The sequence below is a fragment of the Strongyloides ratti genome, scaffold srae_chrx_scaffold0000003, assembly GCF_001040885.1.
Source record: "Strongyloides ratti genome assembly S_ratti_ED321, scaffold srae_chrx_scaffold0000003".
Lineage (NCBI taxonomy): Eukaryota > Metazoa > Nematoda > Chromadorea > Rhabditida > Strongyloididae > Strongyloides > Strongyloides ratti.
In genome coordinates, this window is record NW_020171511.1 from 408,127 (window position 1) to 430,824 (window position 22,698).

The 22,698-nt window shown below is 21.2% G+C and overlaps 3 protein-coding genes across 3 annotated transcripts; all 3 read left to right on the forward strand.

Moving 5' to 3' along the window:
- Positions 1 to 1,154: 1,154 nt before the first annotated feature.
- On the forward strand, positions 1,155 to 2,006 carry SRAE_X000190400 (Major intrinsic protein family and Aquaporin-like domain-containing protein; the record flags this gene model as incomplete). The annotated part of the gene is made up of 1 exon (XM_024654218.1): positions 1,155 to 2,006. One exon carries the CDS (start codon positions 1,155 to 1,157, stop codon positions 2,004 to 2,006), a length of 852 nt encoding a protein of 283 aa, XP_024499374.1.
- A 1,678-nt stretch (positions 2,007 to 3,684) lies between these two features.
- Positions 3,685 to 5,845, forward strand: SRAE_X000190500 (Sphingosine-1-phosphate lyase 1; the record flags this gene model as incomplete). Its single annotated transcript, XM_024654229.1, has 7 exons — positions 3,685 to 3,867; positions 3,953 to 4,228; positions 4,274 to 4,445; positions 4,498 to 4,895; positions 4,937 to 5,322; positions 5,413 to 5,551; positions 5,636 to 5,845. The coding sequence occupies 7 exons, from the start codon at positions 3,685 to 3,687 to the stop codon at positions 5,843 to 5,845; spliced, it is 1,764 nt and encodes a 587-aa protein (XP_024499375.1).
- Positions 5,846 to 15,433: 9,588 nt separating this feature from the next.
- SRAE_X000190600 (Death domain and ZU5 domain and Ankyrin repeat and Death-like domain and Ankyrin repeat-containing domain-containing protein) lies at positions 15,434 to 22,698 on the forward strand (the record flags this gene model as incomplete). Its single annotated transcript, XM_024654240.1, has 6 exons — positions 15,434 to 15,916; positions 16,000 to 16,155; positions 16,251 to 18,144; positions 18,697 to 18,979; positions 19,224 to 21,487; positions 22,418 to 22,698. 6 exons carry the CDS (start codon positions 15,434 to 15,436, stop codon positions 22,696 to 22,698), a joined length of 5,361 nt encoding a protein of 1,786 aa, XP_024499376.1.

The window sequence follows — 22,698 nt, forward strand, 5'->3', positions numbered from 1 at the left end:
GTTTAAATATTAAAAATAAAAAAATTTAAATAGTAAAATGCATTAATTTCAAGAGTTATTGATAATAATCTTATTTTAAATTATAATCTCTCTTTGCCATTTTATATTATAGTTCGTTTTCTCTTTTTTGTTAAATTTTCTATTCATTAAAGCTACTTAAATTAATGATAAAACTAATAAATGCTATTTATTAATATTTAAGCTTTTATAATAAAAGGTGTATATAATTGAAACATGATAAAATAACTAATATTTATAAATTTCTTGTAGTTGTAATTTTATTAATTATAGTGTTATCCATTTGCATTATAAGTTTTTTAATATTCATAAACGACTCATTTTGTTCATCTTTCATTTCAATATTTTTCTGTCAATTGTGAATATATCTATCATTTTAGTTTAATAAATTTTTACTATTCACAAGTAGCAATTGATAATATATATTGATATACTAGGTTTTAGAAAAAGAACCCCGGTAATAAAAATTTTAATAACCTTATTTTTAATTTACATATTTATCTTTAATTTACTATTGTTTTAATAACTGAGATAAAGAAAAATTTCAAATTTATTAATTTAATTTATAAACTTTATTACCTATTACTAATTTTACACCTTTTCAAATCAAGAACGCATTTTTTTGCAAAAAAAAAAAAACTATATTTAGAAAAATTATTTACCATTATCTTAATGCAATTTGGAATGTAAAAATATTTAATAATCATTTAATTCTTTATCATTTTATTTTCTTGCAACATTATAATAATAAATTAAATACTGATTTTAATTTAAACATTAATTAAATATTCAATTTTATAACTATTTATATAAAAATTATTATTTAATTAAAAAAGTGGATTTTTGATTTGAATAAATCTATTTTTTAAAATTTTTTTTAAATAATGTGTTGTAGTAAAATTAGAAGTTTAAGCTCTTCTATATTTTTGTTATAAAATAATATTATAAAAAAAAAAGGATTTTGCTAATTAAAAAAAAATTTTATTAAACTTTTTTTCTTTTAAAATTTTTTTTAAAAATACTTTTTATATGATCGTTAATTAAATAATTTATTATTATTACTAATATTATAAATTTAGTTATAGTAATAAAATAATGATAATTTAAGTTTAAAATTAATATAATTTTGTAGAGATATGAGTCATATAAAAAACAATACTGAAGTGGCTAGAGATAAAGCTAGAGTTCAAAATGAGACATTAAAGGTTTTCCTTAGTGAATTTTTTGGAACCTTTCTTCTCTGCTTTATTGGTCTTGCAATAAACGCTCAATTTATCCTCCGTCATGAAAAATTAAACCAATGGATTAATGTTAATTTTGGATGGGCTTTTGCTATTGTTTTTTCTGTTATGGCTACTGCAAAAACATCTGGGGCTCACTTGAATCCAGCTATCACTTTTATGTTTTATACCTATGGAAATATTGGTCTTGTAAAGATGTTTGTTTATTTCGCTGCTCAAACTTTAGGTGCATTTTTGGGGGCTGCTGGAGTTTATGGTTTTTATTATGAAGCTATAAATCATTTTGATGGTGGTATACGTGCTGTTGTTGGTAGTACTGCTACAGCTGGAATATTTGCATCATATCCTGCACCCTATTGTTCTTTCTTTGGTGCATTTTTAGATCAAATTGTAGGAACAGGACTTTTAGCATTATTTGTTTCTGCAATTATTGATCCAAGAAATGAAGTTCCATCTCATTTACATGCTTTACTTTTTGGAGGAGTTCTTGTTATGATTGGTTGTTCATTTGGTATGAATCTTGGTTATCCAATAAATCCAGCTAGAGATTTTGGTCCAAGACTTTTTACACTTCTTACATATGGTTCTGATGTTTTCAACTCTCCATCTGCCTACTATTGGATTGCACCAACATTTGCTCCATTAATTGGTGCTGCTGTTGGAGGATGGCTTTATCATGCTTTTATTGGTTTCCATCTTTCTGATCCAATTAAAAAAGATTATATTCCAATCAATGTTGCTGCTTAACTTTTCAATTTTCTTTTTATTTTCTTCGGTTATTTTTAGAGAGTTAACAAATTACTGTATACTTTTTTTTAAAAACATTTTTTATATCATGCTAGTATAACACATTTTGTGGTTTTAACGACATTTGAAACTTAATAAACAATTAAAAAAATTTATTAATTGTATTTAAAAAACAATATCACTTTTTTTTTTGCAATTTTATAAATAAAATCTTTAATTGAATATAATAATATACTTTAGAATTTATCAATTTTATAAAATACTTCCTTATTACATTTAAATATATGTTTTAACAACTAAATGATCATCAATATGATATATACATATTTTATTAATAAATTAAAAGTGATATTTCTATCATAAAAAATTACAAATAAAATAAAATATTAGATACACAATCACGCTATGTTTAAATTTTAAATAATAAAAAATATATTTATTATTATACTTCATTACATTATTTAATTACCAAAAAACTTAACTTTATATTTTTTTTATCATATCAAAAATTTTGATGGTAAATTTATTTTTTGTCTTTTTACAAAGAAATGTGTAGTGTATTTTGATACATTAAAAATTATGATAAAAATTTTTTAAGATGCGAAAAAACAGTAAAATATAATTATTGTTTATCAAAATTTTTTTGTTTTGTTAAAAGTGGAAATTTTTTTTTAAAATATGACATTAGTAGATTAAACTAATCTTAAAAAGCAAAAGATGACTTTTAAAATGTTTTATAAAATATTTATTAAATGAATAATAAAATTGATTCGATTAAAATTATTGTTTTAAATTTTTATTGACAATTTTTTATTCTTAAAATATATAACATTTTACTTCTAAATAATTTATAAAATGTAAAATATTTATTTTTCAGAAATCAATGAGAGGTCAATAATGTGATCTTTGATATAGTTTACAGTTATTTTTACTCATAATTTAATTATACGATTTTTGTAGTATCATTTTTTTTTCTAACCTGTTTAACTAAAAAATATTTCAAAATTTTAATATGAAAAAATTTTGCTTTTAGAATATTCATAAAATGTTTAATAGAATATTTTAGAAAAATATATTTGGTCATGTGTTAAATATTCTATAATTTTTGTTGTTTTGTGTACTATGAATGTTGTTAGTATTCTTTTTTTAATTTATAAAAACAATTTAAAAATAGTTTTTTTTTTTAAATTAAAAAAAAATTTATCAAAGTTATTATGCATAAAATGTTTTAATGATGAAATTTTTATCATGTAAACATGATAACTTTTAGGAAATTGAAAAATTTTAATAAAGAGATATCAAAGAAACGTTTTATTATGTTAAAAAAAACTTTTGTAAATTATCATTCTAAGTGTAAAATTTTCTTTTAAAAATAATGATTCTTTTAAGTAATAATTTATAAGTTAATTACATATAAATGACTATATTTTAAAGATGAAAAAAAAATTATCTTTATATATTTGTTAAATTAACATAACAACAATCAAATGATTAATAAAATTAAGACTAAACAGGCAAATTGAAAAAATTATTTTTACCAGTTCAATTAATTTTCATTATATAAACTATCAAATAACCACATTTTAATGTTCAAATATAAAATAGAATTATATTCATTCTACATTAACAATTTTAAAACCAAAACAGTTTACTTTTTTATGCTATTAATATTATTAAAATGGATTTCTTAATTGATGAAGCATCAATACGTTTAATACATGAAGCAATTACAGAAATAAGGTCAAATTTTAATAAATCATGTTCTCAATATGAAGCATGGCAAATTGTTTGTTTTACATTATCAGCAATTCTTTTTATCCAATGGTTAACAATTATTTTAACTTCTGATTTTTCTGGTTTGGTACGTATAAACTATTTAATTTATACTGATTATTTTTATCTTTACTAATTAATAAAATTTTAATTAATTATGTTTTTTTTTAAAGGGAAAACAAATAATGAAAAATTTACCATTTTTTTGGGATTATTATGAAAAAAAGAGAGAATATGCAAAAGAAATTATGAAAGAAATATTATTATCTTCAGATAAAAAAAAAGAATTTTATAGATTTTTACCTGATAGAGGTATTTCAGCTAATGATATTGTCAAGGAAGCACGTGAATATTTAGATATGGCTCAAACAAAATATATTATAAAAGGAAAATATTATAATTTTGTATATGGACAACATGATGAAGAACAAAAAGAATTAAATAAAGAAGTATTTGATAACTTTTATTTTTTTTAATAAAAATACTTTTTTTAGTTACTTGATATGTATTTTCATTCTGATGCTTTATTTCCAGAAATGTATCCAGCAATAAGAAAAATGGAAGCTGAAGTTATTAGAATTATGTGTTCAATATTTCATGGAGGAGTTAATTCATGTGGAGCTGTTACAACATCAGTTTCTGAATCAATATTTCTAGCATGTTTAAGTATTTATATTATTGTATTTTTCTTAATTTTTATATTATTAAAATATTTTAGGTTACAAAAGAAGAGCTTTAGAAAGAAATATAACAGAACCTGTTATGATATTAGGTGTAAATGCTCATGCGGCATTTGATAAGGCTGCTGAAATTCTTGATATTAAAATTAAACGAGTACCATGTGATGAGTATGATGGTATGGAAATTGGTATTATGAAAAGATTAATATCACCTGAAGTATGTATGATTGTTGTTTCTGCTCCAAATTATATTTCTGGTTCAATGGATCCAGTAGAAAATATAGCTAAAATTGTTGCAAGAAATAATATACCATTACATGTTGATGCATCATTTGGTGGATTTATTTTACCATTTCTTGAACAATGTGATTATCCACCAATGAATTTTGATTTTGCACTAACAGCTGTTACTTCAATATCAGTTGATGCTTCAAGAGTATGTCTTTATATATACTAAATTTTTATTTTAATTTATAGTATGGTGGTGCATTAGTTGGATCATCATGTATATTATATCGTGATAAACGTTACATGAAATATCAATGTTTTGGAAAACAAGATTGGTCATGTGGTGTTTACTCAGCAGCAACAATGTCAGAAAATAGAGGAGGTTTCAGAATATCAACTATGTGGTCAAGTTTAATTTATAATGGTAGATATGGTTATGTTGAAAAAGCACAAAAAATATTAGATTTAACAAGATTATTAGTAACTGAACTTGAAAAATTAGATTATATTAAAATTATTGGTGCACCACTTCTTTGTGTTGTTAGTTTTACAAGTGATTTAGTAGATTTATATAAAGTAGCAGAAAAAATGAAAGGTGATGGATGGTATTTAAATTTACTACAAAAACCAAAAGGGTAAAATTAATAAAAAAAATTATTAAACTTATTTTTTATCAATATAATCATGTATTATTTTTTCAATTAACATACAAATTTTTTTTTTAGAATTCGTTTTTGTATTTCAACAAATACTGATGAAAGGTCTATAATTTTACAATTTGTTGAAGATTTAGATAGGACATGTCAATATATAATGGACATGTCTCGTCCTACAACAAAAGAAGAAGATCCAACAAAAGAAAAGGTACCTGTAATTAAAAAAAAAAAAAAACTTTTTTTTTTATATACATTTCTTGCTTATTATTAACCTAATTTTATATAATTTTAGACAATTTTCTATGGTCTTTCAACACCAATTGAGTGTTTTGAATTGTCTGATGAATTATCACAGATATATTTAGATTCATATTATGCAACACCAAATCTTAATAGTCATTTGTTACCACAAGGAAAGACAACTAGAACATTAAGTATTGATGGTAGAAAAATGAGTTCCATATTAACTCATATTGTAAGGTCATCAACACAAAATACATAATAATTATAAAATAATACATTATAATTTCATACCAATATTGAATATTTATTTAATTGATTCCAAAATTATTCAATCAAGATAGAATTATAATAAATTATTAAAATGTTCAATTGTTTTATTAAAATAAACTCTACCTATTTTATTTTAAAACTAATTTCAAATATGTTTTTAGATACTTTGTTTACAACTGATTTGTTTTTAATATTTTTTTCTACTATTAAATAAAAAAAATTATTTTACATAATACATTATTATATTTTTATTCTTCTATCATTACAAAACAACATTTTGTTTTTGGTAATAAAGATAAGTACGTAATTAAAAAAAGATATTTTATTCATTTTAATGTTGTTTTTATTTAAATATCATAAAAATTAATTTTTAAAATTCGAACTTTAGAAGATTATATTATATTTATTTTATTATATATATTTGAAAAATTTTTTTTTCTCATTTTTTTTCCTATAAAATTAAACATTAATTTTTTTTAAATTTTATATTATGTATAATAAAAAAAAATTGTGTGTTAAAAATGAAAAATTACTTAATTTAAAAGTAAAAAATTTGTGTTAAAATTTTATTTATATTATATTTTAAAATAATGTGTTATGTAAAAAAGCATTAATTTTTTTGTTAAAAAAAAATTTTTTTTTAAATTTATTTATAATATAACCATTAAAATTTTGATGCTTAGTTATATTGTTTATCATTTTAGATATTTATATACATAATATTACAAGTGGAAGAAAATATTGTTATTAATGTTAGCGTAATCTGAGAAATATTGTAAAATATATGTCATAATGTTTTATTTATTGTAAAAAGATGTGTTACTAGATGAATATAAAATTGTCAATCATTTATCTTTAAAATTCTTGATTGCATAATACTTTAAACAAAATTAATTGTTCTGATATCCTTTAAATTTGTATGAATATTGAATAAGTTGAGGAAATTTCATTTGTACAAGTGTATAATTTAAATATTTATTTAAATTTATATTAAATAAAGATAAGTTACAAGAAATTGAAGTGTCTTTTAAAAAAAATTGTGTACATTCATTGATAGCATTATATTCCTATAATATAATTAAATATATACCCATATTTTTAATTCTACTTTTTTTTATTAATGATAAGTTTATTTTATAAACATAATTTATTATTTGAAATATCCTTTTAATTTACACTTTGTCAATCTAATTAAATTTTTTCCTAGTTAATATATTATCTTTTTGATAAGTTAGAAATTATATGAATAATAGTATAACTTGATACGTTGAAAAGAGAAAAGAAATAACTTAATTTGTTTCTTGATTAAAAGTTTCCTTAGTTTTAGAAATTTAACGGCAATTTATTTTATTTTTATACTTATTTTATAATTTAATTATAATTTAAATTGGTAATTTTGAATAAATGTACTAACCAATAAATATACTATTTTGTTACATAATATTATATTTATATATATATTGATATTTTTAAATATTTTCTATTTTTACAAAATAGATTTATTGTTATAATACAAATATTGATTCATAAGTATTCAACTATTGAGCAACATTCTTAAAATATAGAATTTGATATATAAAATATTTGTCTTAAAAGATAGCTGTTAATTATAAAACATATTTTAAAAGTTATTCTATATAATTGAAGTATAAAATATAATTCATTGAAATTTTCTTTCATACAAATATATTTTTTTATTTACATTTTAAATGCAATATTTTAATACACCTAATAATATATAATAAATTATCGTCAATTTTTTTATTATCATTTCATTAAATATCTTAATTTATAAAAAAAAAACAATGTTTTATTTATTTTTCAAGGTTACATAAAATTATAAAAAAATGTTACGTTGGGAAAATTTTTATTAAATTACAGTTAACTTATAAATAAAAATTATACACCTTCTTTATTTTAATTTTAATGTGTAAATAAACTTACTTTATGAATATTTTGGTAACCTATAAGTTAAATATTCTAAGAATTATTAATAATTACTTTTTGTTAAAATAATAATTTTTTTTAAGTATAATTATACATCCAACTTAACAATTTATCATAATAAACTTTTAAATAATATTACTTTTTTTTAAAAAATTTAATGACATAATAATTATTAAAATTTTTAAAAAAAAATAGTTTATTTATAAACTAATATAATTTATTTATATATTTTATGAATATTTATTTTGTCTTATTACTCTTTACTATATTTATTTCTTTTTTAGGAAATACTTAAATTAAAATGTATAGATTGAAATTTGTTAAAACATCACTAAGTAGTTAATAGAAATATCAATGAAACTTGTTGATCTTTTCACTTAACATTCTCAATCCACTCAATAAATATTTTCTTTTAACGATATTATTATAAAGTGTAGTTAAACATATTAAATTTCAACTTTAAGAAATTTAATTTAATTTAAGTTTTGATAAAAGTTTTTTATTTCATTACTATAAATAATATTTAATATAAAATTTATATGTAAAAAAAAAATTATATTACAAGTTAATGGGAAGAAGTAATGTAAAAATGATTTTACTTACTAGAAATATATTTAATATAAGTTTTTTTTTTTTAATATTGATAGTACTTAGTATATATTTTTATAATTATATTTAAAATTTTTTTTAGTATTGTATTGAATTAATTAGATAATATCAAAAATTGATTATAATAGATATATTTTTATATGTCTTTGAAATATTAATTAAAAATTGAAATTTATTATTACAATAAAATTTTTTTTTCTAAAGCACTGTAATGTTAAAGTATGTTATATTTATATGTTCAAGCATTATTTTATATACTTTTTAAAAGTTTTTCATGAGAATTTAATATGTATTATAAAATTGTAATATTTAGTATTTAAAACTTACTATTATTTTTCTGTTATTTTATTATCAAATGATTGTAATATTATATTAATATATATCATTAAAATAAGAATAGACTCTAATTGCAAAGATCTTTTTTAAGAAATATTTATTATTTTTTTAATAATCTTTTAATTATTTTTATATAGCTGTTAGAAAATTAAATAATCCATAAAATTATTTTAAAATACTTTTAATTATACATTCTCAAGGCTTTCATTTAATTATTCATCTTAAAAGAAAGTATTTTAATTTTATTATACTAAGAACACAACCCGAAAGTATTCATTTTAACAAAAATTTTTATTCATTACATATAATCAAACCTTAGTATATATTTATTTGAAATTTTCTTCCATTAAAATTATATAATTTAACTTTTTTACTTTTTTTTAAAAATAATTTTATAACTGTAATGTGATGGAGAAAAATATTAAGCGCAATTATATCAAAAAAACTATGAATATTTATAAGTGACAGACTATAAAAATATAATTTCTAAATGATTTTTTTGCAAAAAAAAAAAATAAAAAAAAAATTTTTTATAGTTGATGGAATATTATTTGGTTGCTAAGTAAAATAATTTTTTAAAAAATAATTTGTGAGGTATATTTTTCATTAAAGCTTTTAATATTTTTAATGTATACTATAGATCTTATCTTAAACAAAATTTTTATTCTATTTTTAAAATATATATGTATTGATGACATACTTATGTAATAAATTAATATGTTATGACATAAAATATTATTTATAACGATAATATATCTTATTTATCTAAATATAGTTTGTAATTGAAACTTCAATTTAAGTAAAGTTTACTTTTAATATTATTATCTTTTATATAAGAAATATTAAATAATCACCATAAAAAATGTTAAATATAAACATTTGTCATCTCCTAGAAATGTTGATCATTATAAGAAATTTATCATTCCTATATTTGTTTTATATATATTATTACAAAATATTACATCATCTATATCTTCTTGAAAAACAATATTCTTCTAATATGAAAAAACTCATACTAAAATATATAAAATGCCATTACAATCAATTTATTTTTTATATATAGCTTCTATTTAACATTATAAATGCTATATTTTAATTTTTTTTAACTAAACAATACTTTGAAAATCAAAAGTTGACATAGCTTTATCTTTAACAACAAGTCATATTTTCATCAAGTATAAATATATAAAAAATATTCAATAATATTTATATTTTACAAATTCTTATTGTATAAAAAATTTTTTTTTTTTAGATTTATGATTAAACATATTTTTATCCAGTTTTAAATCATATTTATGGTTTAAACTTTTTATTTATTTATTTTTTTTATACATACATTATTGAAATCATTTTTATTTAAAGTATATTTTAATCTTTTAAGAATTGAGGATAGTTAAATAATATATAAATAATTGTTTTATTCCATCATTTTTATAGTATTCTCATATTTTATGTATATACCATTTAAGTTTAATCTTACAATTTCTATCTAACCAATATATATATATTTTTTTTTGGGCTATTCAAGTAACTCTAGTACTTTTGTTCTCACTTTTTATTACTTAAAATAGTATATTCATATGTGTATTTATATTTGAAATATATTTACTATAAAGAAAAGAACGAATAGTTAAAAAAGAAAAGTGTGCCATAAATTTTATTTTAATACATTTCTATAGTTTAAAGTTGTTAACATGATATTGTATTGAATTATATAACTATTAAGATGAAAAAGATAAAATAAACATAAAAGAATTGAACAAAATTTACATGTTTAAAGTCAATATTGAAAAATTTCATAGCCTTATGTTTATATATTTATAAATTTATATTTATATATATTTATGATTCTTTCTTTTTTACTATTAAGATTATGTTATATCAGTATATTAAAAATATTTTAATACACTTCATATGTAATCCTTATTATTCATTTAAATATAAAAGTATTGTAATAAAATGATATCATTTATCTAACTTTACCATTTTTTTCTTGTATAATTTTAATATTGTTTACTAATCTTTTCTTTCTTAACATTTTATAATTATTAATATTATACTTATTATATATAAATATTTATTAAGTCATATAATTATGAAACATTAATATAATTTATTACTTTTATTTTATAATATATTTATATATATATTAAATATTAAAAAAAAAATTACACATTGCATCTTTTACTAAGATTATAATATTATATATATAGAATTATTATTAAAAATATATATATATTATTTTTTATATAATTATATTATTACTGTAAATTATCAATATTATACTTTAACATTATTATTACTCAAAATTTTTATTGTACTTGTAGATAAAAATACTGCAGGAAATAAAATCCATTTATGTACAAACATTGAATTTCTAAACATATAATCTAAATATTCCCTGATGGCAATATTTTTTGTGTACATAAAGTTATAGTAATGAAATATACTTTTTATTATAAAATGAAACATTTTTTTTTTTTAAAAAATTTGATTATAATTCACATTTCTTTAGTTTTAAAATAATTTATAATATAAAAAAAAGATATTATATTATTTTAATACTCCTTTTAAAAAATTTATTTATGTCCAATTAAATATTTCGGATGTAAATTTTTTTTTTTGTTATTATCTATATAAATATATTTGTTTGCTTTAAAATATTAATTTATAATGGTTTTAGTTTTTCTTTTTATATAATTACATTATAATTGATTATATAATTAGATAAATATTTTTTTTTTTTTCTTCAATTAAAACATTTTTCCAATTAAAAGAAAATATAAAAATTTGGTAGTTTTTATTTTTTAAATTATTTTGAGTTCTAAAAAATTATTATTTAAAAAGGGTATTGAATAAGGACTTCACTGTGAATAACAATAGAAATATTTTTTATTATTTCAAAAGTTAAAATTATTTTCATATAGTTAAAAATAAATATTTAACATTTTATAAATAACTTTAACAAATTAAATGATAAAAGTTTGATCAAAAATTATTGCTAAGAATAATGTATTATAATTTCAATAAACCATTGTATATTAATTTTAAAAAGCACTTATTTTTAAATAGTATTATAAAAAAAAATTGTATCAAATATTTTTATAGTTTTATAAAATCAATTTTTTTCTTTCACCATTAAATTATAATATAAAGAATAGTAATATATTTATTATACCGTTATAAAACGTTTGGATTAATAAAATAATAGAAATTTTGCTCAATGATTTGAAAAATATGTCAAATTAATGTATCATCATTACAGATTATTCATTATAACCTTTTACCATACAAAGATTTATCATTTTTATTTTACTCTTCATAAATTTATAAAGTATCATTAAGTATTTATTAGTTATAAATAGATACAAGTATAGCTATTCAAATGGTTTTGATTATATATATTATCTATTTTAAAAAAAAAATGTAAAACTATTTAGAAAAGTATAAATATGTTAATGCTTATTTTATCTTAATAAATTAATAATTTTTTAATAACTTTTGTTTTCTTTTAAATTATTTATTATTGTGCGTTCCTTTATATAATTGATAACTTATGAAATATTTAAAGAATATTCATGTATAAAATAGTATTTTTTTTTTCTTGCATCATTACATATTTATTTTTGTTATACCATTTAAAATTTAAACATTCATTTTTCTTTTTGAATAAAAAAAAAACAACTTTCTTTTTTAAGGCAAATATATAATATTATTTTGTAACACGTTCTATATAAACTATTAATAGAAGGACAACATTTATAAAATAAATTAATATTTAATTAATATGAAAGAAAAAAAAAAGGCTATTATTTTTAAAATGACATTATTAAAATTATTTTCAATAACATTATTACTTTTCAAGTTATAATATTGATGTAGATAATAATAACTACATATCTTTAACATTAAATTATTTGGTTATCCTTAAGATATGTCTCATTATCCAAAGAATTTATTATACTTTTTAACTAACATCTAACCTAGATAGTTTTGCGCATAAAGCTATTCAAAACTACCAGATTACATTTTATTATACTCTTTTGATTACTCAGTGATGTTTAAAAAAAAATTTTTTTTTTTACTTTCTAACCAGGTATATATATATATATATATATTTATATATTATAATGCTCTTTCTTCAAACTGTAGTAAGTGTTAATCATTTATATATGTATACATGTATGCTTTCTATGTAGAAAATTATGTTCAGGAATTATATTTTTTCTCCCAAGCACAAAAGCGCAATACATATCACTTTAGCTTACTTCACGTTTTACTATTATTAATATGTACTCAATAATAAGCTTATATATTTTTCTGTAAAACATTATTGTTTTTCTTTTTTTTATATAAAAATTAATGCATACATTTTTTTTTATCAATATATTTAATAATATTTTATTATAATTTTTTTTTTTTTCCAATTTAATAATTTAATTTTTTTTTTTTATATAATCGTTACTTTATACATTTTGATATAGGTAATTTTGTAATGAGGTATAAAGTGGTTTTATTTATAATTATTAGGCTATTTTAATTACTAAAATACATTTGCAATCAATCAAATGTCCTTGTTATTCTTTCTTCCTTTTTTTTTTGGTTTAATTTTATGCTTTAATAGTTTTATTTTATTAATTTGAAAATTATATATTGTTTAAGGGTATTTATAAATTTGTTTCTATATAACTATAAATATTTCAATGTTATATATATTATTTTTTAATATTATAATTTTTTAAATGTTTATTTAACTAATTGTATTTTTTTTTCTTTAAATGAATAAATCTAAAATTATAAATTTCTTTTTCTATCATTTACTAGTAATTTTTTTTCATCAAAGCCATCTGTTTAATAGAAAAGTAATAGGCAATTAAATAAGATATTATAAATTTATAGGATAATATATAAGAAAAGGATTTATAAATAAAATTGGCATTTGTTTAATTTGTAAATAAATTAGAAAAAATATTTTACATATATAAAAAGCCGTTCCTTTATAGTTTATATGTATTTGTTACAATTATGTGTTTTTGTGTCCTTCCTATAAATGAAATAACAAGTTAAGGGACAATTATATACTAGGAACTTTCAGATGAACGAGAGTATAATTTCACCACAAAAATGACAATGTTAACCAGGACAGTAAGTTATAGATAATAATTAGAAAAAGAGGCAAGTGTTAGGAATATAATGCCATCTGTTAGTACATTTGCATTAGTAACCTCTTTCTTTTACTCTCCATACTTTTTACCTCTCGCTTTCTAATACATATGATTTTTGGCAGCTGCCCTTTTATGGTCATACAAAATTTAGTTTATGTATTTATGTATAAACAATTTCATTTATAATAGTTATCTTTTTTACATATTGTTTTATTCTCATTTAATAATAAATAATTATATAAAAAAATAATAAAATATTTTTTTTTAGTTTTTTTTTTCTTTAATATCTATCATTATATATTTTTTATATTTATTCCCAAATTTATTTTATAATTATATTTTTTTTTTTTATAAATAAAAAGTCATCATTGTTTTAATATTTATAAATTAACTAAAAGACATCAATTTGAACAAATTTTTTAAAGCTTTTTTCTAGTATCTAATAAATATTTTCACAACTATATTTTTAAGAATATACTTTGTTAATAGTAAATTTTGCCATCTCTTCTGTGACAAAAGAAAACTTAAGCATATTGTTCAGAAAGAGAATATGCCGATGACATTTTAAAGCTGAGACTCTTTTTTGCTTCTGCCACATTTTACATTTAACTAAAGCTCTTTTCTTGGCTCTATATATATTTATTGTCACTCTGCCACATATACATATAAAATCTATACATATATTATATATTTCTTACTAGAGAATATCTTTTCTCGGGTCATAAGAGAAGATTATTCTCGATTTGATTTTGTCAATGTCTTTTCTTCAAATTATATATGCTTTTGTTGCCTTTTAAATTAAATGCTCAAAACTTGTTATTTGTATGAAGAATGATAGAAATAGAAGAAATAAATTATTCTATTCAATGATACTACATTTCTTATTTTAACTATCTTTATGTCATTTTCTAAATTTATCTTCTTTTAAAATATTAGCATATTTCATGTAATACAAACTAAAGAACATTAAAAAAAAAATATTATTTTTATGTTACTTTTTTTTTTGTCGATTATATTTAAAAGAAAAAAAAATATACATTATCATTATAATAAGTTTATACGATTATAAAAAGAATTTTTTTTTTAATTAAATAATCAAAATTTAAAATTTATATCATATATTAGAAAAAAAAATTTTATCAATAATATACAATGTTTATTTCATCACTCATCATATAATAGATAAATAATACTATTGACTATTTTTGTGGTATTGATAATAAAAATTGATATATAAAAATTCTTTATAATTGTATCAATGTTATTTTATAAGGTTATTTATTTGTTTCAAATTTATTTTTAAATATTATATTTAGTTAAATTTATTATATAATTATATATATATAATGGAATTATTTTTTATATTTATATATTTAAATTATTTTTTATAATTATTTTTTTATTGATATATTATTTTTATTTATTTTATTTTATTTTTATTAATTATTTTATTTTTTAAGCCTTATTTGTCAATAAGTTTAACCAAGCTTTAAATTAAATAATAGATCCTCTTGATGAAAATGGCTCATTCAGATATGCCTGATACAATCGAGCAGGATCAAAATTATGTTCATCAAAATGGAAATGATTATACACATAGTAAGCATGAAAATAGTGCTAGTTTTTTAAGGGCTTCAAGAGCTGGAAATTTAGAAAAAGTTTTAGATCATCTTAGAAGTGGAGTTGATATTAATACAAGTAATGCCAATGGATTAAATGCTTTACATTTAGCTTCAAAAGAAGGACATCATGAAGTTGTTAGAGAATTAATAAAACGTGGAGCTATAGTAGATTTATCAACAAAAAAAGGAAATACTGCACTTCATATTGCTTGTCTGGCAGGACAAGATTTAATTGTAACAATTTTAGTTGAAAACGGAGCTAATGTAAATGCGCAATCTTTAAATGGTTTTACACCACTTTATATGGCAGCACAAGAAAATCATGAAAATGTTGTTAAATTTCTTTTATCTAATGGTGCTAATCAAACACTTGCGACAGAGGTAAATTTTTATAATATATATTTATTTATTTTATTATAACTATTAAATATAAATTATCATGATAATAATTATTTTTTTTTTAGGATGGTTTTACACCACTTGCAGTTGCATTACAACAAGGACATGATAAAATTGTAGCATTATTATTAGAAAATGATGGAAAAGGAAAAGTTAGATTACCGGCATTACATATTGCTGCAAAGAAAGATGATACAAAAGCAGCAACATTACTTTTACAGGTAAAAAAAATTGAAAAAAATATATATTATATTTATTATATTATAATACATTAATAATATTAACAATTATATATATAAATCATTTTTATTTGTAGAGTGACAACAATCCAGATGTGACATCAAAAAGTGGATTTACCCCTCTTCATATTGCATCTCATTATGGTAATGAAAATATGGCTAGATTGTTATTAGATCGTGGTGCCAATGTTAATTACCAAGCAAGACACAATATCAGTCCACTTCATGTTGCCTCTAAATGGGGAAGAACAAGTATGGCAAATTTACTTTTAACTGCTGGTGCAATTATTGATTGTAGAACTAGGGATTTATTAACACCACTTCATTGTGCAGCTAGATCAGGACATGATCAAGTTGTTGAATTATTATTAGAAAAAGGTGCACCAATTAGTGCAAGAACAAAAAATGGTCTTTCTCCACTTCATATGGCATCTCAAGGTGATCATGTTGAATGTGCTAGAATATTACTTTATCATAGAGCTAATGTTGATGATGTTACAGTTGATTACTTAACACCACTTCATGTTGCAGCACATTGTGGACATGTTCGTGTTGCAAAACTTTTATTGGATAGACAAGCTGATCCTAATGCTAGAGCTTTAAATGGATTTACACCACTTCATATTGCATGTAAAAAAAATAGAATAAAGGTTGTTGAATTATTATTAAAATATCATGCTTCTGTTCAAGCAACAACAGAATCAGGACTTTCACCTCTTCATGTTGCTAGTTTTATGGGATGTATAAATATTGTTATATATCTTCTTCAACAAGGAGCACATGTTGATTGTGAAACTGTTCGTGGTGAAACACCACTTCATTTAGCTTCTAGAGCAAATCAAACTGATATAGTTCGTGTATTATTAAGAAATGGAGCAGATGTAAATGCATTAGCACGTGAACATCAAACACCACTTCATATAGCTGCTAGACTTGGAAATATAGATATTGTATCATTATTATTACAAGCTGGTGCAAATCCTAATGCAATGACAAAAGATCAATATACACCACTTCATATAGCAGCTAAAGAAGGACAAGAAGATGTAGCATTAATATTACTTGATTTAGGTGCAGATAAAACATTACTTACTAAAAAAGGTTTTACTCCATTACATTTGGCAGCTAAATATGGAAATTATCCTGTCGCAAAATTGTTACTTGAAAAGAAAACACCAGTTGATATTCAAGGAAAAAATCAAGTTACACCATTACATGTTGCAGCACATTATAGTAATGATAAAGTTGCACTTTTATTATTAGAAAATGGAGCATCAGCTCAGGCATTTGCTAAAAATGGATATACACCACTTCATATTGCTGCTAAGAAAAATCAAATGGAAATAGCTGGAGCATTAATACAATATAAAGCTGATCCAAATAGTGAAAGTAAAGCTGGATTTACACCACTTCATCTTGCTTCTGAGGAAGGACATAAAGAAATGGCTGCATTATTAATAGAAAATAATGCTAATGTAAATGCACAAGCTAAAAATGGATTAACACCAATGCATCTCTGTGCACAAGAAGATCGTGTTTCAGTTGCTGAAGAACTTGTAAAAGGAAATGCTGATATTGATAGTCAAACAAAAGCTGGTTACACACCACTTCATGTTGCCTGTCATTTTGGACAATTAAATATGGTACGTTTCTTGATTGAAAATGGAGCTAAAATTGGATCTCTTACAAAAGCAAATTATACTCCACTTCATCAAGCAGCTCAACAAGGACATAATAATGTTGTAAGATATTTATTAGAAAATGGTGCATGCCCTAATATTCAAACAAGTAATGGACAAACTCCATTAAGTATTGCACAAAGATTAGGATATGTATCTGTTGTTGAAACATTAAAAACAGTAACTGAAACAACAATAATTACAGAAACAACAACAGTTACTGAAGAAAGATATAAACCACAAAATCCAGAAGGAATGAATGAAACAATGTTTTCAGATAGTGATGATGAAGGTATGTTTTTATTATTTTTTTTTAAATTTACTATTAACAATAAGAGTATAATTATATTAAAAATTAAATCGTATAGTATAAATAAATAGTTATATATTTATATATATATATATATATATATATATATATATGTAAAAAAATTTGGTAAAAGTAAATGTTATTTCTAGAATTTATTAGTAAAAATTCTTCTTATAACTCAACTTGTCATTTTTCTTGGCATTTCTATATATGTTTAAGAGAATATAAATGTTAATTTATCATTGTCATAGTAAAAATTTTCAAAATGTCAGATTAAAATAAATCTCTTTCATTATGACATTTTTTCATATGTATGTATTTTAAAACATAAAATAAAAATAAATGAAAAAGTAATGGCAGGAATAGAAAAAACTTTCAATTGAATAATTTACTCTTACATATATAAATATATATTCTTTTTGCTTACACTATATATTTTAAAAATGATGAACTTATGTTGTTTTATCTAATCTTTTTTTAAATAATAACTCTATAAAATTTTTTTTTACAATTGTAATAATATTTTTTTTTTAGGAGAAGGTGACCAAAGTCACGCACAATATCACGCTAAAGACTTTAATGAATCTTTAACACAAGGTTTACGAGATTCTGCTTCAATACATTTAATTCATACTGGAGAACAATTATTAATGAGGAATTCTGAAATTGACACAACTGATGCTGAATTGGATGCTGTTATTAGAAAGGCACAAACCCAACCTGTAACAACAGCTATACTTGATAATGATCATTTTTATTATGAAAATGGTAATGATGATAATACATCACCTATTACACATAATACTGTTAATCCAAGGTAAGTTTTTAAAATTATTTAAAATTTAAACTAATAATAACATTTTAAAAAAAACTAACATCTTTTAGCAAGATATTTCACAAAACGTATGTTTTTTTTTATAAGAATTTTATTTGATGAAATGTACTTATATTCTATTTATATCGTTTTGTGGTTTATTTATTGTTATGTAATGTTTTTTGTGATTGTCCTTAAATGTATACTATAGTTATAAACAAATCAATTAATTAATTATTTATTTTAGTTTCCTTATATCATTTTTATGTGATGCTAGAGGAGGAGCTATGAGAGGATGTCGACATTCTGGTGTTAGAATTATAGTACCACCAAGAAAAGCACCTGCTCCAATTCGTGTTACTTGCAGATATTTGAAAAAAGAAAAATTAACTCATCCACCACCATTAAGTGAGGGAGAAGCTCTTGCATCAAGAGTTTTAGAAATGGGACCAGCTGGTGCTAAATTTTTAGGACCAGTAATTTTAGAAGTACCACATTTTGCTTCTTTAAGAGGTAGAGAAAGAGAAATTGTTATTTTAAGATCAGATGATGGTCAACATTGGAAAGAACATCAATTAGAAGCAACTGAAGATGCTGTACAAGAAGTATTAAATGAATCATTTGATGCAACAGAATTATCACAACTTGATGATCTTCATACACCAAGAATAACTAGAATTTTAACTAATGATTTTCCAATGTATTTTGCTGTTGTAACAAGAGTTCGCCAAGAAGTACATTGTGTTGGTCCTGAAGGTGGTGTTATATTATCTTCTGTTGTACCAAAAGTTCAAGCTATTTTCCCTGATGGATCTCTTACAAAAACAATAAAAGTTTCCCTCCAAGCACAACCAGTACCACAAGAATTGGTAACAAAATTACATGGAAATCGTGTTGCTGTATCTCCTATTGTTACTGTTGAACCTCGTCGTCGCAAGTTCCATAAACCAATTACACTTTGTATTCCTTTACCACAAGGAACAAGAAAAGGAATGTTAACACAATATAATAATCAATCTGGACAAGAACCACCAACATTAAGATTACTTTGCTCAATTACTGGTGGTTCAGCACCTGCTCAATGGGAAGATATTACAGGAACAACACAATTAACATTTACAGGAGATGAAGTTTCATTTACAACAACAGTATCTGCACGATTTTGGCTTATGGATTGTCAGACACCAAGAGATGCTGCTAGAATGGCACAAGAGGTATATAATGATGCTATCTCTGTCCCATATATGGCTAAATTTGTTATTTTTGCTAAAAGACCTTATCCAGTTGAAGGGCAAATTCGTTTATTCTGTATGACAGATGACAAAGAAGATAAAACATTAGAAAAACAAGAAAACTTTAGAGAAATTGCTAGATCTCGTGATGTTGAAGTTCTTTCTGGACGACATCATTTTCTTGAATTTGCTGGTAATATTCAACCTGTTACAAAATCAGGTGAACAACTTTCAATATACTTTTTACCATTCCAAGAAAATAGATTATGTTTTAATGTTAAAATAAGAACACATAGTGAAGATGAACAAAATAATGGTGGTAAAGTTGCTATAATGAAAGAACCAAGAAATAGAACAGAAAATATTGGACCACAACAACCTGTTTGTCAATTACAAACAAATATGCCTGAATATATTGGACCATTACCATCTGTTACATTACCAATGTCAAAACAAATATCAACTAATCCATTAACTTCTAAATATCCTAATGTTTTAACATCATTTAATGATAATGATGTTATTAATGATATTCCAATAGGAGTTATAGCAAAAAAAGTTGGATATGATTGGCCACGTCTTGCTAGAGCACTTAAAATTAACGATTCAGATATAAAACAAATAAGAAAAGAAATGTATGGAAATGAACCACATAGTTGTTTAAAATTATGGATATATCTTTTAAAAGATGAAGCAACTCTTTCTACATTAGAGCAAGCTCTTATAAAAATTGGCAGAGATGATATTGTTCGTGCCTTGAACAAGTCTAGCCATGATTCAGAAGGAGAATCACTTCGTTTAATAGATTTTAATAATGCTTCTCCATGTACATTAGAGAAGATGAAAATTAAACCAGAAAATTTAAATTTAACATTACCTGCAGGAAAAGATTCTTCTGAATTAAAGACTGTCACTGTTACAGAAAGAAGAATTCATGAAGATGAAGGTGTACCAGTTGTTGATGAACATTCTATAACAACTGTCTTTGCTGACGATCAAAAAATTGATAAAATTGAAATTAATAGAACATTGCCATTAACTGAAGAGGAACACGAACGATGGAGTGGTGAGGAAGGAGCACAATCAGATGAAAATTCTAAAGAAGATATGATTGTTGTTCATGAAGATAAAACAGATGATGGTGTTATTGTACAAACAACAACTATTGTTACATCACATACAGTTGTTGACTCTGATAATCAACCAATAATTGCGGAATATGCTGATCCAATAGTATCATCAACTATTGAAGAATCAAAAGATATCCCTGTTGATAAAGGTAAGTATAATATAAAAAAAAATTTTACAAATTATTAAAAAATTTACCGTTATTCTATCTTTTGCATGCATGAACATTCATATCTATTTAATTTGCTTAATGTTTTTATTTTAAAAAAACATCAAAAAAAGTATAATATTAAGATATATATTCATGTTCAACTTTGTTTTTATCCGAGAATGCACCTGCATGCTAAATAAAAATTGTCTTCGTTTTTGCCATCATTTTATGTATATTAAAATGGTATGAAGTTATAATATTTAAAATGTTATAAATTAATAATCTTGTATGTAATAGGTTGATTATATTTGTATATTATTATACATATTTTTTGTTTTATATATTATATTTTAATAAATATAGTATGTAATATTTATGTTAAATAATATGAAATGAATATAAAAAAAATATATATATATATATACATTAATAATAGGAATTAAAATTAAAATTATTCAAATTATTGATGGCAAAATCGTTGATATTTATATCTGTGAATGCCCTGCTTCTCTCTCTTCAATTCTATCTTGCACAGTATATTAAAACAAAGTTTACCAAAACAAAATCATTCCTTGATTTGTTTATTTTTATATTGAATCTATAATATAAAGATAATATAAAGTTTATAATATAAATCAATGAGTATTGTTAAAGAAACGTCGTTATATTCCTAAAATTGTTATATCATAAAAAAAATATGATATTTACAATTATAAATAATTGTTCAAATAAATTATAATGAAAATAAAACAATTGTTTAAAAAAAAAAACAATATTTTAATAAAAAAAATAATAATAGTAAAGGACCTATGTTTTATATTCTGTCTTGGTCATACTGATTAGTTTTGAGGAGATAGAAAAAGGGATTTCACAGTTATTGTTTTGTGTAAATATTCTTACCGAAGCAATTAACCGTTGAAATCTTTTCAGAGTCACAAGATGTTACCTCATTTAGAGAAAATAAAATAATAAATTCAAATGACGATAAAATTATGGATGAAGATGAAATTGTGAAAGATGTAAATGATACAGCTGAGGATAATTTATCACACAATTCAGAAGATAATGAATCTACAAGCTCACTCATTATAAAAGAAGAAATTATTGAAGTCGTGGAAGCCGATGATAATATTCAGGATAATGACGACGTTTCTGAAACACAAATCACTCAACATCATCGCAAAGGTAGCTATGAATACGATTCAACATAG